The 20,754-nt window shown below is 45.9% G+C and overlaps 1 protein-coding gene across 2 annotated transcripts in view; it reads right to left on the bottom strand.

The window, feature by feature from the left end:
- Positions 1–2,291: 2,291 nt before the first annotated feature.
- EPHA1 (EPH receptor A1) overlaps positions 2,292–20,754 on the bottom strand; it is a 34,226-nt gene continuing 15,763 nt past the window's right edge. For both annotated transcript variants that reach the window (XM_083883557.1, XM_083883556.1), the window contains exons 4-18: positions 19,113–19,503; positions 14,439–14,594; positions 13,200–13,532; positions 11,877–12,001; positions 11,621–11,780; positions 9,011–9,107; positions 8,189–8,244; positions 7,790–7,912; positions 7,501–7,686; positions 6,995–7,056; positions 6,403–6,612; positions 5,672–5,821; positions 4,817–5,010; positions 4,340–4,495; positions 2,292–3,483 (exon numbers count right to left, since the gene is read on the bottom strand). In XM_083883557.1, coding sequence (XP_083739683.1) covers positions 3,405–3,483; positions 4,340–4,495; positions 4,817–5,010; positions 5,672–5,821; positions 6,403–6,612; positions 6,995–7,056; positions 7,501–7,686; positions 7,790–7,912; positions 8,189–8,244; positions 9,011–9,107; positions 11,621–11,780; positions 11,877–12,001; positions 13,200–13,532; positions 14,439–14,594; positions 19,113–19,503 — 2,478 coding nt within the window. In that variant the 3' untranslated portion in view covers positions 2,292–3,404. The remainder of the gene's footprint in view (positions 3,484–4,339; positions 4,496–4,816; positions 5,011–5,671; positions 5,822–6,402; positions 6,613–6,994; positions 7,057–7,500; positions 7,687–7,789; positions 7,913–8,188; positions 8,245–9,010; positions 9,108–11,620; positions 11,781–11,876; positions 12,002–13,199; positions 13,533–14,438; positions 14,595–19,112; positions 19,504–20,754) is intronic.

Raw genomic sequence — 20,754 nt, forward strand, 5'->3', positions numbered from 1 at the left:
TTCGTAATAGCTTTTTTTTTTCTGTTCCTTGTGCATGGAATCTGTTCTGTGCAAGTGGATCTAAATGCCAGCAACTGGACAGACCTGAGTGCATGCATGTTGTGTAGGTGCATATATTATTGCTGGCAAAATCAAGTCAGAGTAGCTGGTAAGGTAAGAGATTAGAGAGCCAGGACATGGCATGGCTGTGGGTCTGGCTAAGTCCTGTGGAGATGTGTGTGAGTCAGCTGCTTAAGCTTCCAGGAGCTACTCTTGGGTCTGGAGACCAGCTGAAAGAGAAGAGTTTGCATCTGTGTGTGAGGACAACTGGGAGACCAGGGAATCTTGGAGCCAGCTGCTGGGTAGAGCCAATGTCTAATGCTAACTCCTGGAGGGCTCCAGGGTATGTATGTGCATGTATGCCCACCACTGCAGCAGGACTGCAGGCCTTGAAGATTTGCCAGCAACTGAGAGCAGCTCAGACTCCAGGGCATGGAGAGAACTGCAGGATGGCTGGTCTCAGGTCAGGAGGGATCCATCGTGTACATGTGTGTTTCCCTCTAACAGGTTCATCCTGATCAGCCAGAGCTGGGAAGAGGATTAGGCTGTTTATGCTGTGCTTGCATGTCTGCTGTGCTCTCTGCCTCCGGCCAGTCATGTACAGTGTGTGTGCGTTTATATGCGTGCACACATTTTATACTTGGGGATTTTCTGTGCATGAGTGCCTATTGGGAATACATGCTCAGGCTTGCTACTGGCTGCGCCCTGAGGACATGGAACTGAACAGCCTCTTCTCTACCAGGCCAGCTGATTCAGCAGCTCCTAACACTTGAAGTTGGTGGGGACCTCCCTGCACAGAGCAGGGTCAACTAGGGCAGGTTGCTTTTTAATACCTTAGAGGATGAGACCTGGATAATTTGTTCCAGCATTAACAACTCTCACTGTAAGTTTTTTTCTCACCTTCAAATGCATTTTGGTGTGTTCTCACTGCTGCTTCTTTCACTGGACACCACTGAGGAGTGTCTGGCTCCTTTTTTACTCCCATCAGGTATTTATACACAATGATAAAAGCCACCCAAACATTCTCCTCTTGAGGCTGAACAGCCTCCAGCTCCCTCACCCTCTCCCTGTATGTCAGATGCTCTAATCACTTCAAAACCACAGTGGCCTTTCACTGGACTTGCTCCATTAAGTTTGTATCCTTGTTTGTACTGGGGACCTCAAAACTGGACACAACACATCAGGTGTCTGACCAATAAAGAGGAATAATTGCCTCCTTCCAGTTACTGGTGATGCATTTGCTGAAATGCAGCTCAGGTACTGTTGTCTTCTTTTGCTAAGGACTCTTTAGCCCTTGCAGGTCTTGTGCAACTTTCACAGTGACCTGCAAGTCCTTTCCTGCAAAGCTGCCTTCCAGTCCCCAGCTTTTAGTGGTGCAGGAGACTATTCCTCCACAGTCGTGAGGTTCTGCCTTTCCCTTGGTTCAACTTCCTAAATCTCCTCTCTTCTCATTTCTCCCCTCTGTTAAGGTCCTTCTGCATGGCAGCACATGTATTTGATGTATCAACCACTCCCACTTCTCTTATCACCTGCAGTGACAGGCCAAAATTTACATGTGCATGACAAGCTCAAAATCTTGTGCCAGCTTCATCAGGGCTTATCTGCTAGCTTGGGTATCTGCCAGGTAGCCAATTTACTGGTTACCTATACTGCATGTTAAAGACATCTATTACTGAGACTGATACACTAAAAACTCAGAGCTTTGCTTTTCAGCTCTCTCTCGTGCTATAGTTACACTGACTCGAGTAGCCATGGTCTGTGGTGAAGAGAAACCAGCCTTCTTGCATCAGGTTGCAGTTCTTTAGATCTCTGCTTCTTAGCCCTCCTGTCATCTATGGTTAAGCAAGGCCTTCCCAGAAGCAGCAGTGTTAATTTATGGCCTTAAGAATCTAGAGTATTATACAGTTATGGAAACACTGTTATCTCTAGCAAGTCACATTGCTGGATGTGTAGCACTCACCTTCACCAACCTAGACTTGAAAAATAAATCTTGAGGTAGCTACTCTTCCAGAGTGGGAGAAAGTCTTAGGAATATCAGTGAGAATTTTTCTTTCTCCTGGAGAGTCTAGTCTGCAGGAGAAAGAAGTACTACTCACATGTATTTCACCAAACACAGCAGTAGTTGCTAATATTTATGATTTAGGAATAATCATAGGATCTGTAAATCGTGGACTTGGATGTCAGATAGATATGCCTGTAAATGGGTTGAAAGAAAAAAAATCTGAAGTGACCAGCTGCAAAGGTATCCTTTAATCCTAATGCGATTCCACTTTGATGTCACATCTGCAGTCAAATGTACAAAGACCACTGGCTGAAACAACTAAAGCTGGATGCAAGGACCCTTCTGAGACTTATAATATGTATGCTAAAGGTCTCAATCACATTTGAAATAAGCCAAAGAATTCCAACACAGCCTGCTCTGCCACAGGTTTATTTACAAAATATTATTTACAGACTATTACTGTATTGAGATCTGATAAATAATAACATTTCCTCCACAGAGAAGGAGTAAGACAGACCACCTACACATTTTTCTGTTACAAGTACCCTATTACAGCCAAACAAGACTATTGTCTCTTTTAAAAAGGGGCAGAGAAAAATGGATATGTAAAGGGTTTTCTGTCCATGGCATAAGAAAAGGTATTAAGCAGTCTGGAGAGATGTAAATCTCCCCTCTGAAGTGTGCATGTGCAAAACAGCAACATGCTGAGGTGATGTGATCACACAAGTTACAGTGGGGTGTGCTACTCCCAGTGTCTCCTCCAAAGAAAGAAGTACACCACAGGGTGGTGTTCACAGCAAGAATAGCTGCATTTAAAAAATATATGCCTTACCAGCAGCCTTGTGAAGGACTGAATAGTTTGTTCCTGATGCAAAATAAGAAGGACTGAAGTGGGTACTGATATGAGAAGGAATGGGTGCCAAGGAGCAAAGGAGCCATCTCTATCTGTCTTTATTCTTGTGCCTGCTCCCAGAATGTCCCAGTCTGTCTTGAACCCTCATCTCCAATCTTAAAACATTATCCACCACCCTCCACCCACTTTGTATTCCATGTGATATACTGAGGGTCTGAAACTCCAGCATTGTGGACTACAGAGCCTACTTAGTGCTGTACAAAGTGGACTGCAGAAGACAGAGAATAGTTTTTAAGACCAGTGCTCTGAAACGTACTGATGGCTGCTGTAGAGCTAAAGCAAGGGGGAACAGAAATGAGAGCAGGTGGTGTTGCCTCATGAGCTTTTTCAGTTCTGGTTGTTTTGCTTTGCTTGTCCAGTCACTCATTTGGAAGCAATTACCATAGGAATGATTCCAAATGATATCTGGTAAGGATGGACATTTTTCAAGCTTAAGAATGCAATGACTGATCACTCCTTAAAGCCTTGGATGCTGCACAAGATCCTCTTCTGGTGGCCTGGAAGTGACACTCCCATCTGTTTCAAGTCCCTGAAGGAAATGGGAAAAGAAAGGAAAAAATGAATTGTTATTCTTGTTCCTTAGGGACAAGGGTGTGGGTAAGGGCAGAAACTGTTACCAAGCATTAGTTCAGAAAGCTTCCTTTCCCTCAGTGCCTCCTAATACACCTAGCTTTTCTCTAGAGGGAATAAACTTCTAGATATTCCTGCCCTTCTCTGGCTATCCCTGCCCACCCAGTCAACTGACCTCTTCCACCTCATGGCTAGGTCTGTGCTCCCAGTAAATCAAGACTTGTGATTAAATCAGCTTGTGGTAGGGACCATATCTCAATCCTTCAGCAGGTCCGTGCCTGCTCGTTTGTTTCATGTAACTGCCCTGGTTGGAGCTGGCTGCACATCCCTGACAAAATAACACAGCTGTGTTCTGAGTCCTGAGGAGCTCAGAAAGATTTGCTCTATGACACAACAGTGCCTGGCTGATGGAGTGAGGGATATCACTAATCTATATGGAGTTTGTGGCAAGGAAACAATCTTACAAAGTCCTTCAAGGGTGGGGAGACGGTCAGGTTAGAGATCTGTTTGCCATCTACTCTTTCCCCTTGCTGTTTGCATCTGATGTGAGCTCAGAGCAACTGAAGATCCCTGAAAAGCCTCAAGCATGGACATGGATAGTTGGGGAATTAGTTTCACAGTTTGGGCTGCTCGAGTTCTGGGATGATTCTTCCGTTTTAGGTCGAGAAGCCAGTCCACTTCCATTTAACTGCATGGAGAAGGATGGAGAGAAGCCTTCCAAGTAAATATGAGTGCCCATCTAGATCGCACAGGGATGAGCACAGCTACTTGCAGCACAGCCTGAGGTGCCCTGTGGGAGCCTGGCCTGCACTTACTCAGCAGTGAGCTCCAGAATGGACTCCATGGTGTCCAGGCCGGCAGTGCGGAAGTTGGAGATGTAGCGCTTCATGCGAATGGATTCCAGCCACTCGGGGATGGAGCGGTAGGGGATCCCATCGGACCCACTGCAGCTGGGGAGACGGAGTGTCACCCTAGAGACACAGAAACCCTTTGTTAGCCAGGCAACCACCTGAAATGGACTGCACTAGGAGACAGTAACCAAAGGGGAAGCAAGCACCCTCTGCCAGGGCTGAGCCAACTAATCTGCTCTCTGCACAGTGAGGTCAGGGCAGGCCAATGGCTCTGCCCTCTGCCACCTCTGGAGACAGAGAGATGACCACTATCTTCTGCACACAGAGCACTCAAGGTGCATCTTCCCAGTCTGCATTGCTCACACTGCCTCTCCTCCTGCTGGTGACAGCAAGGTGAAGTGTCCCAGTTAACCCCTCCTCCTCTGGTGACAGCCTGCTTACCTGGGATCAAAGTCTGCTACAGGCCGGAGGAGCTGGGGACTTGAGATGAAATGTTGCAGCTGTGCCCGGATTTCCTGAAAATGAGGCCGCCTCATCCGATCGTGTGACCAGCAACTCTTCATGAGTTCATAGAGGATAGATGGGCAGTCCACTGGTGGGGGGAGCCGGTACCCATCCTCTAAGCTTTTCATCACCTGCACAGAGGACACAGAGAAATCTGGTCAAGAGCAGAGAGTACAGAAGAGGAGCCAGAGTCCTCTGGGAGCAGCGATTCACCACTTCACAATGTGTAGCCGGGGGGGGTTGGTGCAGATTACACGTGTATGACACAGGGTTAGGGCAGCATGGCACAGGATCAAGACACGCAAGGGATGCCAAAAACTTAAGTGGCATATGCATGTATTTTCAGTCCTTTACTACTTTAGCTCCCATTTGCCACTAAGGACATGTTCATGAAAGGTGAGGAAAAGTCAGGACCAAATGGTCCTGGCACAGACACAGTGAGAGAAGGTGAACCAGACTCTTAGGGATAATTTTAACAGCACGTGCTGAGCCTAGAATGAGACCAGACATAAGGCACCAGACCAGAGGAAGGAGAAAACAAAACCAATAGAAAGTATCTCCTGATCCAAATACCATGACTGATTTAAACACTCTTTAATTTGGCTTACTGCTGTTGAAACCTCAATACTTATTGCCTTTACTTGGTTGCACTGATTTTTTAGCAGGAAGGGAAACACAGTGCTTATGTGTTCAAAAGAAAGTCAAGACTGGAGGCTGAGGAAGATTTACAAAAGTTTTCCCTGCATGCCTCGTTTATTTTTTAAATCAGCATTTGAAGTCAGTGTCTGTTACCTCTTGATTGGTCATGTGCCCATATGGTTTGTCACCAAATGACAGCACCTCCCACATGACAATTCCAAAGCTCCAGACATCACTGGCTGAGGTGAAAATGCGATGAGCAATGGCCTCTGGGGCTGTCCATCGGATAGGAATCTTACCACCCTGTAAAAGAGCAGAAACCTAGTGTATCCAGCATGTATCGTTGAGTTGTATTTCTTCAGTGTTTTCTTGCAAGGACCTTACAAAGTGGTTCAGAGATTGAGCCCACTTCATTTGAAGTGACATGTAACCACCCCAGGGAAATTTCTCTAAAGGAGAGAAATATTCTTGGAAAGTAAATGAGTTTAAGCCCTCTGTTCAGTTGAATGCTACACAAAATCTCTGCTGTGGGAGTAAGAGCCTGACACCAGTCACAGCCCTGCTTTGAAGGACACCACGGATTTGAATTACTGGAACTTTCATTGAAAGAGACATGGAGATGACTCTAGTCCAAAACTCTGATCACAGCAAGGTTATCTTCAAGCTAGATTTAGTAACCGAGTCCAATAGATCAGACCTCCTATTTTGCTTCTCATTTCAACACTGCAGTCCCTCAGAATTTTTTAGCAAACGAAATCAACATGGACTCCAGAGACAAAAGTACCACCTTCTGAACCATCCACACCACAACTTGCAATTTTACTACAAGTTTTTCTCAGAGCCTACAGTTAATTTACAAGGCTGAAAGATTGGGTTTGCATTACCTTGGTTTCATAGGTTCCCTCTGCATCATTCTCCAAAATTCGGGAGAGACCAAAGTCAGACACCTTGCACTGGAGACTGCGTGTTACCAGGATGTTGCGAGCAGCCAGATCCCGGTGCACATAGTTGTGTTCTGAAAGGTAGGTCATGCCAGAAGCTATTCCCTGCAGCATGCTCACAAGTTGCACAGGGCTAAATTTTTCCTCATTCTCCTGCACGGAAGAAGAAGTAAGAGAAGTGACTTCGATCCTCTTGGTTTCTAGTCACTGACCTTATCAACATACAAAAGTGGACAGTGGTGAACAAGAAAAAAGGCAATGCTGCAGCCCAGAGGCCCCAACAGGTTCTCACTAAGGGACTGGTGGTGGTCCCCAGTCATCATTAAGCAGTTGTATTTCAACTACCAAAGACGCCACTCTTGTCACTGGACAGACTGGATGGCATTAAGCTTCTGCTGCTGCCACTAGAAACGTCAGTAAGCAGAAATTAAGTGGATGTCTGGATCTTATTTCTAGTTTTATTTTAGAGCCTCAAATCCAGGTCAAGTGTAAGTTCTGGTAGTACACAAGCCCATTACAGGTTGGAGTTTCTCACCCGGAGGAAGGTATCCAGTGCTCCATTTTCCATATACTCAGTGATGATCATCATTGGCCTCCCTTGAGAAAGACAAGAGGGTTTCAGCCCTTTTCGAATTTTTCTACTCACACTTTTCAATGCTCTCCATATTCCCCGACACGGAGAACCATGTCCAACCCCAGCTAACACCCCCACTCCACTGGCACAGCTGGATGCCTCTTCTCCTTACACATCTCCCAGTGATCTTGTACCCCACCCTGTATTGTACATATGACCCTGCAACATCCCTCACACTATCCTGACTTCTCATCTACTCACCAGCCCTAGAAGATCTCTCCTAACACTGCCTCAGGACTCTGCTGGAAATCCATACCTCTCCTCCCTTCCTCGTTTTCTGACATGACAATGCCTGTCTTCTCCCACAACAGCCTCTCTGACAGCAAACTCTCTAGGAAAGGCGTGAGAACTATGCCAGTTTCTGCTCTCATCCCAGGACTCTCTCTCACACACACACTCTTACTTACTTTTGGTGACAACTCCCTCCAGACGCACAATGTTCGGATGATTGAACTGCCCCATAATTGTTGCTTCACGCAGAAAGTTCCACCACTGTGAGTCTGAGTAAGTTGACTTCAGGGTCTTGATGGCAACCACAATACGTTCTTTCCCTGGGAGTCGCAAGGACCCACGATAGACCTCCCCAAACTCCCCTGAAGACAACCAGAGGCAAAATGTCACAGATGAACTCAAGAATAGGCAGCAAAACAACTGTGTGGGGAAACTGAAAGATGGGGAGAGCAATAAGTAACTCACCCTCCCCAATCACATTCTCCATAGTGACGAAAGAGATGTCTAGTTCCTTAGTGAATTCCAGCACCCCTCTGCTCGGGTCATCATATGGTTGCAGATCTACATAGGGTTTCAACCAGACCTTCTCTGTGGTAAAGGGAAACAAAAGAGCAAATTAACCCATCAACTCTTTGGACAATTCTTTAAAAGCATAACTAAAAAAGCAGAAGTGAATCTATGGGCTTCTGACAATGGCAGTAAAACAATCTACCAAAGCTACATTGAAGAGTAGAACTGTTGTGGGAAGAAGCAAATTACATCAGAAAAGCCATGCCAGTGTCTGGTTTCAAACTGATGTTTCTTTTCATTCCTTCCAACACATTCTAGGCTTTCCCCTGGTTTTATGACCCCCTTGAGTCTCACCTCGCTCAAAGCCCGAAGTGCTGTAATCTGGCCGTGCGTGTCTCCGACGAGCCCTCCTGGAACATCAGAAAGAGCCATGAAAACAAAACTGTAAGTGGATAGCAAAGGGAAAAGCAAGACTTTCAAGGTGTCTGTCCTAGCTGATTAGGGACAGAGTTCAGGGTAGCACAGAGCAAAGTGGAACCAGACACTGCACCTACTTGGAAAAGTACAGCTGGCAATAAAATGTGATGCTTCATTAACATTTAGAAATGAAGCTTTGTTTTCATACAGGGAGTTTTGTGCTGAGTTACAAACGAATTTCTGTTTATTTCATGTTTTTTGTATGCTTTCAGTAGAATATCTGATCTTCTTAAAACCAAGCAATAGCAGCATTATAAACATTGAGAAGAAAAGTAGAATTCTGTATATGGGTAAAGGACCCCAACAGTAATCGTATATGAAAAATGGTCTGAAATGGATACATTACCACTCAACTGGAGAGCAGCTATAGAAATGACTATACCATAACAATGTTTTTATTCCTCTGTCATGATAACAATATGATACTGCTGGATTATAACAAAACTGAGAAATCATGACGCATTCCTCTGTTCCCAATAGTAAACATTATCTTACAGTATCAATCCCTCCAATCCTGCTAATCAAAATTATTTACTGAGGCCCCTTCCATCTTGCTCCAGCACACTGGTGTTTTTCTTCTCTGACTAACTTCTACATATACAATATTCTGTGAGAAATCAGGGCCTTCCTTTCTCAAGCTGCTATGGCTCAGCTATTCCTACATCTATACCTTTTTCAATACCAAAAATCAATACTTACTTTCGCCAAAACATGAGAAATCCCACAACTAGCCCAATAAATAGGATAACTCCGAAGATAATAGCGACTATGACTCCACCAGACAGAGCTCCCGTGTCTGCAGAAACAAAGAGAGAGGCCATACCACTTAAAAGACCAATATTTATTTGTCTGGAATATACCAACCAGTTTCTATTACCTAATTGGATTAGGCAAGTTACAGCCACTTGTCTTCCAGGCAGCAGAGCCACCAGATGGGAGTCCTATCACACTGTTATTCATGCGCATGGAGCACCTTCTGGTGGTTATCTGGTTGACTCTTATCTACAGTCTTGGTCTTCCAGTTGAGTAATTTATCCCTATGTCTGATTCCTATTTAAATTTCACGACACTTTCAAAAATGAAGAACAGCTGTTCCTTCCCTCACATTGCTCTTCAACAATTCTTCCTGCTCAGTAGCTGATTTAAACTATGGCAAAGCAAAGACATGATTTCCCCCAACAGTCTAAAATGACTCTCTTCTTGTTTATGAAATTAATTACATGCTCCCCTCCCAACAATATCTGGGGCTGGTCCTTTGCCTAATTACCCTAACAAAAGCCCCTCACTGCTTAGGACTCCTGAAACAAGTACTGACTTGCAAACTTGCAGTCTATCATATACTCCTGTTTTCTCAAAACTGGGCATCAGGTGGTTTCATTCTGTGATTGGATAGCTTTCAGATAGTGTTCACATAACACAGGCTGTCTCCTTCCATTTAGGTTCTCAAGCTAAACCTAGGCATTTCCATGAAGTACATTTGAATTCATGAGAGAAAACACTGTATTACCTCTGCTGGTCTTTTTAAAATTTATTTACCATAATTAAAAAAAAAAAAAAAAAAAAAAAGGCAACAAAAAAACCCCTGTAAAATTCATTAATGGAGAAGTAATGAGAATCAACATCTTTTTAATATTTTCCCAAAAGAGATTCAGGAAAACATTTGGACAAAAGAAAATCCCCCCCCCACTTCTTTTTTTTTTTTTTTTTTTTTTAATAAATGAGCAGATTTTAAAGCAAGGAGCAGATGATACACAGAACTGTGTGGGGAAGTGTTTCCTAACATCTAGTCCAATGGTCAGCATCCATAAAGCCTAATTAACACTAGTTATTCTTCCTCTGACTCATCCCACTAAAATTATTAAAAATCACCAGCTTAGTCAAGCAGAAATCAAGAGACAGAGCTAATTCTTTTATATTCTTAAAATCAAAAAGCTAAGATTTGGAAGGTAAAATAGTATCTTTATTAATAAAATGGACAAGCTTTTAGATACATAGGATTTCTGCAGGAATTTAAGGGATCTAAATAATCAAATAAAGATCTAAATAAAAAATTGCCACTCCTCGAAAATCCTGTTACAGTAATATTCCTAGACTATAATAGCTTAAAAAATATTCCCAGTATTATCAAACAAGAACTCTTATCAAACGAAACCTTGCTGGTACTTCTTTTTAATCCCTTTCATATTCAAAATACTTTTGTCTTGGCATGATAAGGTGATCTACTTTCACTTGAAATAAAGCATAATATTGATGAAAGTATTTTCTAACTTATTCCTTCTTAATCAAAACAATTGTGCATGCTAATTTACATCTTTTTCACAGGGCCTTTCTAGTACGTTATTTAATTGGTGAAACAACATTTTTGTTATCATCATTTGCCACTGTGACTTCATGAAGCTCCTGGTGCCAAAAAGGGCACAACCTTTGTATTCCACTAGCAGTGGCCAACTGCTTATCACTTTTTACACTGTTAATTTAACTATTTAGTTACATAAAGGTATGCCTTAGCTTTCTTCTTCGTGTCCTTATTTCATTACAATAAAATAAGTCTTTCGAATGCAGCACTTCAATACGTGTATTTCTAAAGTTATCCATAGGGTCAATAGGAGTCTGTGGAATGAAGAGAGCAAATTCCAGAAAGAGAGCAAATTACAGAAAAATTTAGATTAAGGGGAAGTTTTCTGGGTGACCCAGGCAAAGAGGAGGTTGGATGTCAGGCCTATATAAGATGTTCTTTGACACAGGAGAAAAAGTCTTCTTGTGGCCCTGACAGCTTGGCCTTTTACACATTGTACTTTGGTGAAGAACTATTTTCAGTGGCACATACCATCTCTTTGGGCAGAGCTACATTCAGGAGCTGGCCTACATACAGTGGAACTGATAAAGCTGAAAAAAATTATGCTGAGGTCCTCTGAGTTCTCCTTTTCACAAGTAACTGGCACACAAAAGGAGGCATATGGTAATCATCTGACCAGTATTCAAACTTAGAAACATTAGCCAAAATTAAAATGTATTTCAAGAACTAAATGAAGGTCTGGTTAAGTATTGTGCCAGTACAACACACTAAACTGAGACTGATCAGGTCTAAAGGGGAAAGTGCAAGCAAATTATAAGATAGCAAGGAAACAAGAAAAATTACTGTTGTCTTTACAAAGCAACAGGCTTGGCTCTGGTGACAAGAAATTCAGGAGAGTGGTGTCTTGCCTTACAGCCAGCAGAACACAAAAAGAGATCCATGCACCATGAGAATATATAATCTGATGGGGAAATTACTTTCTCCCAGATGAAATACCAGTGCTCATCCTTTACCTGGTGGAAGGGTGCGAAATTCCTGCTCTGGGGAGTAGGGCCCAGGCCCAAGGGGTGTGATGGATCTCACACGGAGCAGGTAGGCTGTGTCTGGCTGCAGGTCTCTCAGAGTGACATTCGGCTCAAGAAGGTGCTTCACCGTGTAACGTGCCTCCTCTCCCTGCAGGAACCAAACAAGTAACAAATGCATGGTGAACAAGAGGACACTTCCACCCCTTTGGGAGAAAGGGGGAAGAGCAAATCAGGCAGGCCTTACCTTCTCAAAGAACATGACCTCATACTCCACTGAGGTCCGGCTGCGTTGCCGTGGGGCAAGCCAAGAAACAGAAAGACTACTGTCATCTCTCTGTGTCAGAATAAACTGGGATACTGTCACTGGAGCTGCAGTGGGAGAGAACAGAGAACGTGAGGGAGAAATACAAACAAACTGCAAGCTATGTCCTCCCTCCACAAGCTCTGATCATACCATGCAACTGGAACTGAGTCTCATTGCCACTGTCATTTTTCTCTCATGTGGTGGAAGTGAAATGAGGTCTCTGGTTGTGTTTAATTGCTTTCTGTGAATAGTGTGCTTCTCCCCTAACAGTGGAAGCATAACTTTGATTGGCCCTCAAAACAAAATCCATGTTCCAAGAAACTACAATTATTCCAGGACTGCACTGAAAATGTCCAGTTTAAAATAAAAAATGCTAGGATTTTATGTTCCTACAGCAGCAGTAGCACAGCTATCCTATGTAATGATTTATGAATGCAGCTGCATTGCATAAGGGTACAGTGAAACTCAATGCTCAAAATCGCTCAGCTGACTGCAAATGCATGCTGTTCATGAATAAAAAGATAATTCTCAAGAGTCTGCAAGGACTGAGGAATTAAGCCTAGTTCTCTTCTTGTCCTTCATCATCATCAGGAAGTGATGAGGCAAGCCAAAAGTAACTCAGCTTTTCTCGCTCAGAGTTGTGCTGCCCCCACATAGCATCAGGAAGAAAAGTCGTATTTTGTTACTAAATTAGAACCCAGGGAATGCACCAAGGGCTGTTGAGCGCTGTGATGTCATTTTTCTATAATCACATTTCATGGTGCTCTGGAAAGTATTTACAGAACAGCCAAACTAGCCAGATTGAAGCTAACCTACAGAAATGTATCAAGATTTAACATCCTCAACCCTCCATGCTTTCAAAACTCTTTTTTTCTTTTTTCCAGTTACACCAGGGTTTCTATTATGTTTGGTGTTTTGCAATATCTGAGTCATGGGAAATATTTAATGACACAGCCCTCATTCTTCCTGTCACACAGGTAACAATACTTAGGCTGTGGGACAGGGAGGGCTTCATCCTCCTCACCTCTGTTAAGTTCTTGGTGGATTCATAGCTCCTGGTGGATAATAATTACTGCTACTTTCATTTGCAAGGAACATGACTATTGGACTTTACCTACCAGAGGCAGAGGTACTTTAGAATCCTTATCATACCATACCAACACATGTGTCAGGCAGAAGAAAATGGAGAAAGCTTAAATATTCACAGAGATTCCTCTTCCTTTTCATGATGAGCAGGAAGAAATTCTCTCTGCTTCTGCTAACCTGCATGTCCAACTGAGACCCAGACAGCTGGAGCAGTTCTCTGTGGAGCAGGACCCATTCCTGAGACACCATTATGGGCTTCCACAGTGAATGTGTAATTGGTGTAAGCTTCTAGGCCATCCACATCCACTGCAGGCTTTGTGAGACCAGAGGAACTGGGGGAGAACACCACGCCAGCCTCACAGGGCTCACAGGACAGGAAATGGCAGCGCTGGCAGGAGACTCTGTAAGTCAGGTCCTTCCTCCCACCATGGTCACTGGGAGGCTGCCACCACAGGCTCAGCTGGGTGCCAATGAGGGAGAAGCTGACATTGCGGGGCGCCGAGGGCGGGCCTACAGGGAGCACAAAAGGAGTGTTAGATCCAGCTGTTAATGCCCGAAGTTCAGATTCCCATCTTCTGATGCATTTCAAATGGAGCCCTCTCTCCACCCCAGCCTCTCCCTCTCTAATCTCTCATCCCCATTTTCCAACCTTTTGTTTTTCTTCCCCCATACCACTGCTCATGGAATAACGGAAAGGCTTGGGTGGATGAGACCTTAAAGATTTTCTAGTTCCAACCCCCACATCATGGGCAGGGACACCTTTCACTAGACCAGGTTCCTCCAAGCCCTTTCCAACCTGGCCTTGAACAGCGATAGGGCCCCCACAACCTGTTCCAGTGTCTCATTACCCTCATCATAAAATTTTTCTTCCATATGTCCCATCTAAATCTACCCTCTTTTGGTTTAAAACCATTGTCCCCTGTGCTGTTACTACAGGCTTTTATATAAAAACTCTTTCTTCATCTTTCTTGCAGGCCCCACTCAGTATTGAAAGGCTACAAGATGATCTCCCCAAAGCTTTCTCTTCTCAGGCTGAAAAACCCCAACTCTCTCAATCTTCCCTCATAAGTGAGGTGTTCCATCCCTACGATCATTTTTATGGCCCTCCTCTGGACTTGATCCAATAGGTCCATGTCTCTCTTGTACTAGGGGCCCCAGATCTAGATGTAGCCCTCCAGATGAGGTCTCACAAGAGCAGAGTGGAGGAAGAGAATCCCCTCGCTCGCCCTGCTGGCCACATGCTTTTGATGCAGTCCAGGATAACACTTGGCATTCTGGGCTGCCAGCTCACACTGCTAGCTCATGCCAAATTTTTCACCCACCAGCACCCCCAAGTTCCTCTCTCTGGTGCTGCTTTCAATAAGTTCATCCCCCAGCCTGTATGGATATTGTTCTCGCTTTCTGTGTGCAACTCACGTGTGCAAGCAATGTTCTGGCCCTCCGAGGGTGCTCGGTAGAAGCCAGCATTGCAGGAACAGGACGTAGCCCCTGGCTCGTTGGACAAGCTGTTGGGGGGACACTTCAGGCAGCGTTTGGCATCCAGAGAGTGGCGGTAGAACCCTCGCTGGCAGGCTGTGGAGGGACAAAAAAGCCAACATAAGATAATCAATAAACCCAGATCAACAAAAAAAATGGCCTGGCCATTTTGCTCAGCTTCTTGAACACTCCTTTATCTGCCTCTATTTTTTTTAGTTCACAGAAATATTTAGGTTGCAAGGAATACCTGGACACCTGGCAGTCACCTAGACCAACCATCTCAGAGCAGACAGAGAGAAGACACAAACTGTGACAGGACTTGCAGACTGAAGAAGGGGGATCTAATTCCTTACAGATGCTCTATGAATTCAGAATCCAGTCAACCACAGAAACTTCTGTCACTGCAAACCCAGACTGGTCTCCACCTTTTCCTTCAAGCTTTCCACACCATAAATAAGAACCATAAATAGTAACTACAAATCCTTGCACTCGTCAGAGTCTTCTGCTCCCTGACTTCATATGGGGTAGCCAGTAGGCTTTTTAGCAGAAGCATCTTTGCTGATTTAAAGTGTTGTACCAGAGCATTGCCTAGCAGGGCCTTAGGGAATATCTAGGAAGTGATCAGTTCACCTCATAGCATCGAGTGTAACTGGCTGTGGAGCCAACACAGACTGCAAGGGAATAGGCATCATGTGTTTTCTGCTTCCAGTCTTGCAAAAATGAGCAGCCACACTCTCTTAGTATAACATCTGACAACCTGTTTCTGCCGTGTTACTATTAGTTCAATCCACAGAGGCACTGGTCAGCTTACCAGTTGTCTCAAAGTCAATGCTTCACCTCTATGGTTGTGCAGTAGTGAGGAGAAAATCAGTGACAGAGCTTAAAACAACCTGTGAATTTAATGGTTTGCCAGCCTGTGCTAAATGAATCAAATGTTCTTTAGCTAAAGACACAACCAATCTATTGCTAATCAGATGGTTGAGAAATGCATACACTAATTTTCTGCCAGAGCTACCCACTCTGCATTTAACTTGCACATTGAGGGAATGACCCTTTTTATATTGCACTATAAAAGCAACAATATCCTGTGTAATCCCTCAGGAGATCCCAATGGAGAAAACCATCTGTTCAGGAGCCTCACACAAATGGCTTACTGTGGTGGAGCACAGTATAAGAAATTATTCTTTATCCAGAAGACAAATAAAAACAACCCAGCCATTCATACTATGTGGCACAGAGGAACACCTGAGGGACCTTGAAAACTTTCCACTAACACAGGCCAAAGAAGACTACTCATCATCAGTCTGCAGAAGGGATGCTTAAAGAGTCCAGGAAAGAGGAATAATCACAAGTAGGAGCAACCAGCACCTTCTGATTCTGGGAAATGACAGAACCACTCAGGAAAATATATCATTCTGAGATACAATCATGCAACTATGTGATTAATGATAGCAAAGGCTGTTGAAAATAATTAAAAGGCTCAAGTATTGATTGTCACAGCACAAAGAGATTTCCTTTATACTCCAGATCAAATCACCCCTTTGAGAAACAGGCAGTAAAAGTTACTTTGATCTTCAGGCTGCTCACAACTGAGAACACTTCTACATGCTGGACTGAAGATGAAAGTTTTGAGGTCTCCTGCCACTTTGCTCCAGCATAAGATTTGACAGTTCATGACATTGGATCAGTTTGGGTCAGGAGAGCTTTGACATGAAAAACAAAGGAAGCGCATGGCCACATTCTTGTATAACACAGAGATTCTGATGTTGCCTATATAATACTACCTGCCACAGATATGATACAATATATATACACTCTCAACAGGCTGAGACTGTCTGCAAGTAAATTATAGAAATTAGGGGTTGGGAACCTTTTCAAGAATCACAGAATCAATTAGGTTGGAAAAGATCTCTGAGATCACCAAGCCCAACCTGTGATCGAAGACCACCACGGCAACTAGCCCATGGCACTGAGTGCCACATCCAGCCTTTCCTTAAACAGCTCTGGGGATGGTGACTCCACCACCTCCATGGGCAGCCCATTCCAATGTCTAATCACTCCTTTTGTGAAGAAATTCTTCCTAATCTCCAACCTAAACCAGCTAAAGACTATGTGCTCTTGTCCTGTCACTGGCTGCCTGGGAGAAGGGACTGATGCCCACCTGGCTGTACCCTCCTTTCAGGTGTTTGCAGAGAGCGGTAAGGTCTCCCCTGAGCCTCCTTGCTGAACACTCCCAGCTCCTCCAGCCGCTCCTGACAACACTTGTGTCCCAGAACAGGTAACTCCGACCCCAGCAGAGCCTCTGTTCCTGCAGAGCTCGGAACTGCAGGGCGCCACTCCAGCCCAGCGGCCGGCAGGGGGCGGGAGCGGCCTGTAGAGCCCGGCACGGCACGGCCCCGCCCCAGGGCGGCGCGGAGCGGCCCCCGCCCGGCCCGGTGTTGGGGCCGGCGGTGAGGACGGGCCTGCCGGGGCTCCCGGCTCTCCCCGCCCTGCCCCGGGGGTGCGGCGGTGCAGGGGCGGCTGCCCGCGGCCGGCCCGGGGGCGGGAGAGGCGGGCGCACGGCCAGCAGCCTCGGCCCCCGCTGGCCCCCGGTTTCCCCGGGCCTTGGGCACCAGCTCCGGGCGGCGCGATGGGAAAAACAAGCCTGGGAAAGGGCCTGCTCACCCAGCACCAGAGGGTGGAGAGGATGGCTGGGGCGCTTCCTTCGTTCCTTATTCCTGCAGGTGCCCCTGGTTGAGTCTGGCAGCCAGGCCGGGAAGGCTGGCGGCAGCAGGCCGGGGCTGAGGGGAGCTGGGCTCACCTGCCGCCCTGCAGAGCCCACAGGGAGCAGGGCACAGGCCGGGGCACAGCCGCCTCCGTGGGCACGGCAAATTACATACTTGAGGAAGTTAATCACGAGCTCCGGGTTTATGGGCAGCAAAGTCTGAATGCTGTGGGGCAGGCACAGCGTTTCTGGGACTGTGGGGTGGCTGAGCCATTCTGAGCACAGCAGGTCTTTTTACAGCTGGGAATTCACTGACAGATTGAGGGGACTTGATAAGGACCTGACCCTCTCTCTGGCTTCCTGTTGTCTCCCATCCTGTAACAAAGGTCAAGTTATTTTCCCTATTAAAAGGCAAAGGTGCAGCTTTCCCCTTTTTTTTTTTATTTTTTTCTCCCTACTCTAGGCAAAACTCAGAATGACACTACAAGGTCTTCCATCCTGTGACACTTTACATGTCTGAAGAAGTCGGCCTCTGTTCTGAGGTCAAAGTAAAAGCTGTGATTTCAGTCTTTATCCTGAGCTAGATTGCTCCCAGTCCATTGTACAGTCTGGTCTTTTCTGTTGAGGGAGCGGATCCTAAGATATCCTCCTGCATTCACCTTCTCCCCTGATGCTCCAATAAGACAGTATTCTGGTCATGAAGTACCTCTCCCTACTCCTGCTAGGTTCTCCCCTCTTCCCTTCCTCTCCTGGGAGACCTCCCCTGTCCCTACTAATCCTGCAAAACATACTTCTGGCTGCAGCTGTACTTGGGCGGAGTGGGATGAAAGCACAGATGTAGAATGAACCTGTGCTGTGATAGCAGGCGAGGCTTGTCCGGACATGACAGCTTCCCTGCCCCTTCCCACAGGAGTGCTCTCAGGAGGGCGGGGAGAGCTCTGTAGCACCTAAGTGGAAAAACTGGCTGGGCTGTGCAAGGAGAGGGGATTGCTGGAGGAGGGCAAGGATCTTGTGCTTCAACCTTCTCTGGCTCCCCACGCAAAATGAGCAGCAAGCAGTAGGGATTCATAGAGGCACCAGATCCTTGTAGCAGAGCAAAGCAGAGACACGGGGCAGCTGCTGAATCTGAGAGCACTGCATGGATCCCTACGGCCATACCCTTGTCCCATACAGCTCTGGCAACACAAGCAGAGATTTGCTGTCTTTTACCTCTCCCTGCGGTAATACATATCCCCCGAAACACCACACATATCAAACTAGGTTGCCTTAAGAAGGTGAATTTTGTCCCCTCTGCAACCAAGGGAGAGCCCTGCACTTCTTATTCCAACAACCCTTGCTGTGACTCCAGCACCCTGGTGACTCTTGCTTGCTAATTGCTCTTCAGAAGAGCTGGCACCACGGTATTGCGCAATATGCTTTACATGGTTTCCCATGGCAGAAGAGCCATCCCAGTCCAAGAAGAATGAGGGACAGAGAAACCTGTCCCCTCTGCCTCTCAGATTTTCTAGTCACGGGACAAATTCCCTGTTCTGTGTGTCTGACCCATTTGCCCTGGGAGAACAAGGCTGCTGTTCAAGGGTTGAGAACCAGTTGTTGAGTGAGTCAGTGTCAATCACATAGTTACAGCTCGCAGAAACTAGCTCCAGAGCTGAAAGCTCCTGGATGAATCCCAAGAGGGAGTGGAGAGGTGTGTGCAGGTCTTACACCTGACACATGAGGAGAAAAATCACAACCAAAAAAGAGAAGCTTAGGAGAAGGTAAGGAGAAGGAAAGATACAAGATACAGAGGGTAGGCAAGGGAGAGGTAGACCACACTGACTCTCCTGATCCCACTTTCTGCTTACAGATACTCTGATCTCTACCTCTCTGGAACCTCTCCCATGGCCTACAGCTAGTGTCTGCATACTCACCTACGCAGCTCCCATCGACTTCCTCAAACCCCACAGCACAAAGGCACCGGCCCACTGGTACCAGCCACTCCCCATCAGTGCTGCAGTGCATCCTGGGGGGAGAGCCCACTTCTTCAGCTGCATACTCCACGCAGACCCCGGGCACTTCCGTCAGCCCCTCTGATCCTGCCAGGGTCTCTGGAAAGCGGGCCAGGCCCCGCACTGCCTCCGGGCAAATCTTGTAATACACTCGGACAGACACCATCGCCACACAAGCCCCAGAGTTCTGGAAAGCCAGGTAGAAGCCCCGGCGAGAGAGCTTCCCAATGGGGCACACTTCTGTGTTCAGCTGCATGGCCCCTGACTCAATGTCTCTGCTCGTGAAACTTCGATCTGCTGCCACAGTGTTGAGCTGCATGAGAAGGAGAAAGACAACAGCTTTACCATCTGAGCAGGCTACGGCAGCTGAGATACCCATGCCTCTCAAGCCTCTTTTACACTAAGGCCTTTTTGGGGGTGGCTGGTCAACTGCTTCTAATGCCACTGTACTGCATGCTTTCTTTGCACTTGGAAGAGGTGTTAAAAATGGGGTGGGCATCTTTTCCTGCCTCTGTACCTTCCATCCATCATCTCCTTCAACTGCTTTATAGTCATTTGCTGGTCTTCTACAGAACCCTGTGTTCCGAATCTCTGATTTCAGAGGTCTTCAGGAACTGCCCCTTACAGGAGCAAATCTTTTTTCTGTGATAATTTTCTTTGTTTGCAAATTGTATGCAGTAAATTCACAATGCCACTCAAGAGCTGTGCTTTGAAACCAACCAGGTAATTACAGCCACTTGTTTTTAGGCTGTAGCTGCTGCAGTTCAGATCATCTATTGTAAGGTGCCTTTTGCAGCACTCAGTGTATTTCAGCACTCTAGGTACTTGGGTGAAAAATGCTCCCATGCTTTTGCATTCCCACTGCCTCTGCAAACAAAGGATAAGAGTGTATGAGTGAGTGAGGATATTTTCCATGCTTGAGCAAGTGGGAAACACCTTTGTGGTACCCTGTGACATGGAAGAGCTGGACTGCAGGTGGAGTGGTCTTTCTTCTTGGTGGGAGAGCCTGATAACTTTCCTCCGCAGGCCCCTTCCCACTGTACAACACCACCCACTCCTTGTAGTTGGATGGGAGATGAAAGGCCCTGTAGAGCAGCTGCATTTGGCAGGGATCACAAGGCATGTTTAGGAGTTGTGGAGGTATCGCACAAATTCATGTTGTAGGCTGCAGGGGAGGTGGAGGAGCACTGAGGAGGGAGGGGAATCAGTTACCAAAGTTCTGCTCTAAAGGCCTGTGGTGGCCTACTCTTTGTTTCCATCAAATTCCATTTAAACTGCAAAGGAAAGGGCCATCAAATAATTTAGGTCTGTGGCTTCTGTTAGAACAGAACTAGCTTAAAGAATTTCCTCTGAAAAAAAGGCAGAGGTTCTCTATTCTGTAATTCCAATGTTTCCATGGCAAGAGGGCACAACGTGGAGGAAAACAACAGGTAAAATACAGCAGTGCTAAATACCTTCACACCAGGGAGAATTTCACTGTAGCAAACTATCACCTCCAGGTTTATGAAACAAGACCCTATATCTCATGGCAATCAGAGTAAATACTCAGGACCACTGAGACCTG

Source organism: Zosterops lateralis, assembly GCF_965231275.1.
Source record: "Zosterops lateralis genome assembly, chromosome: 2".
Lineage (NCBI taxonomy): Eukaryota > Metazoa > Chordata > Aves > Passeriformes > Zosteropidae > Zosterops > Zosterops lateralis.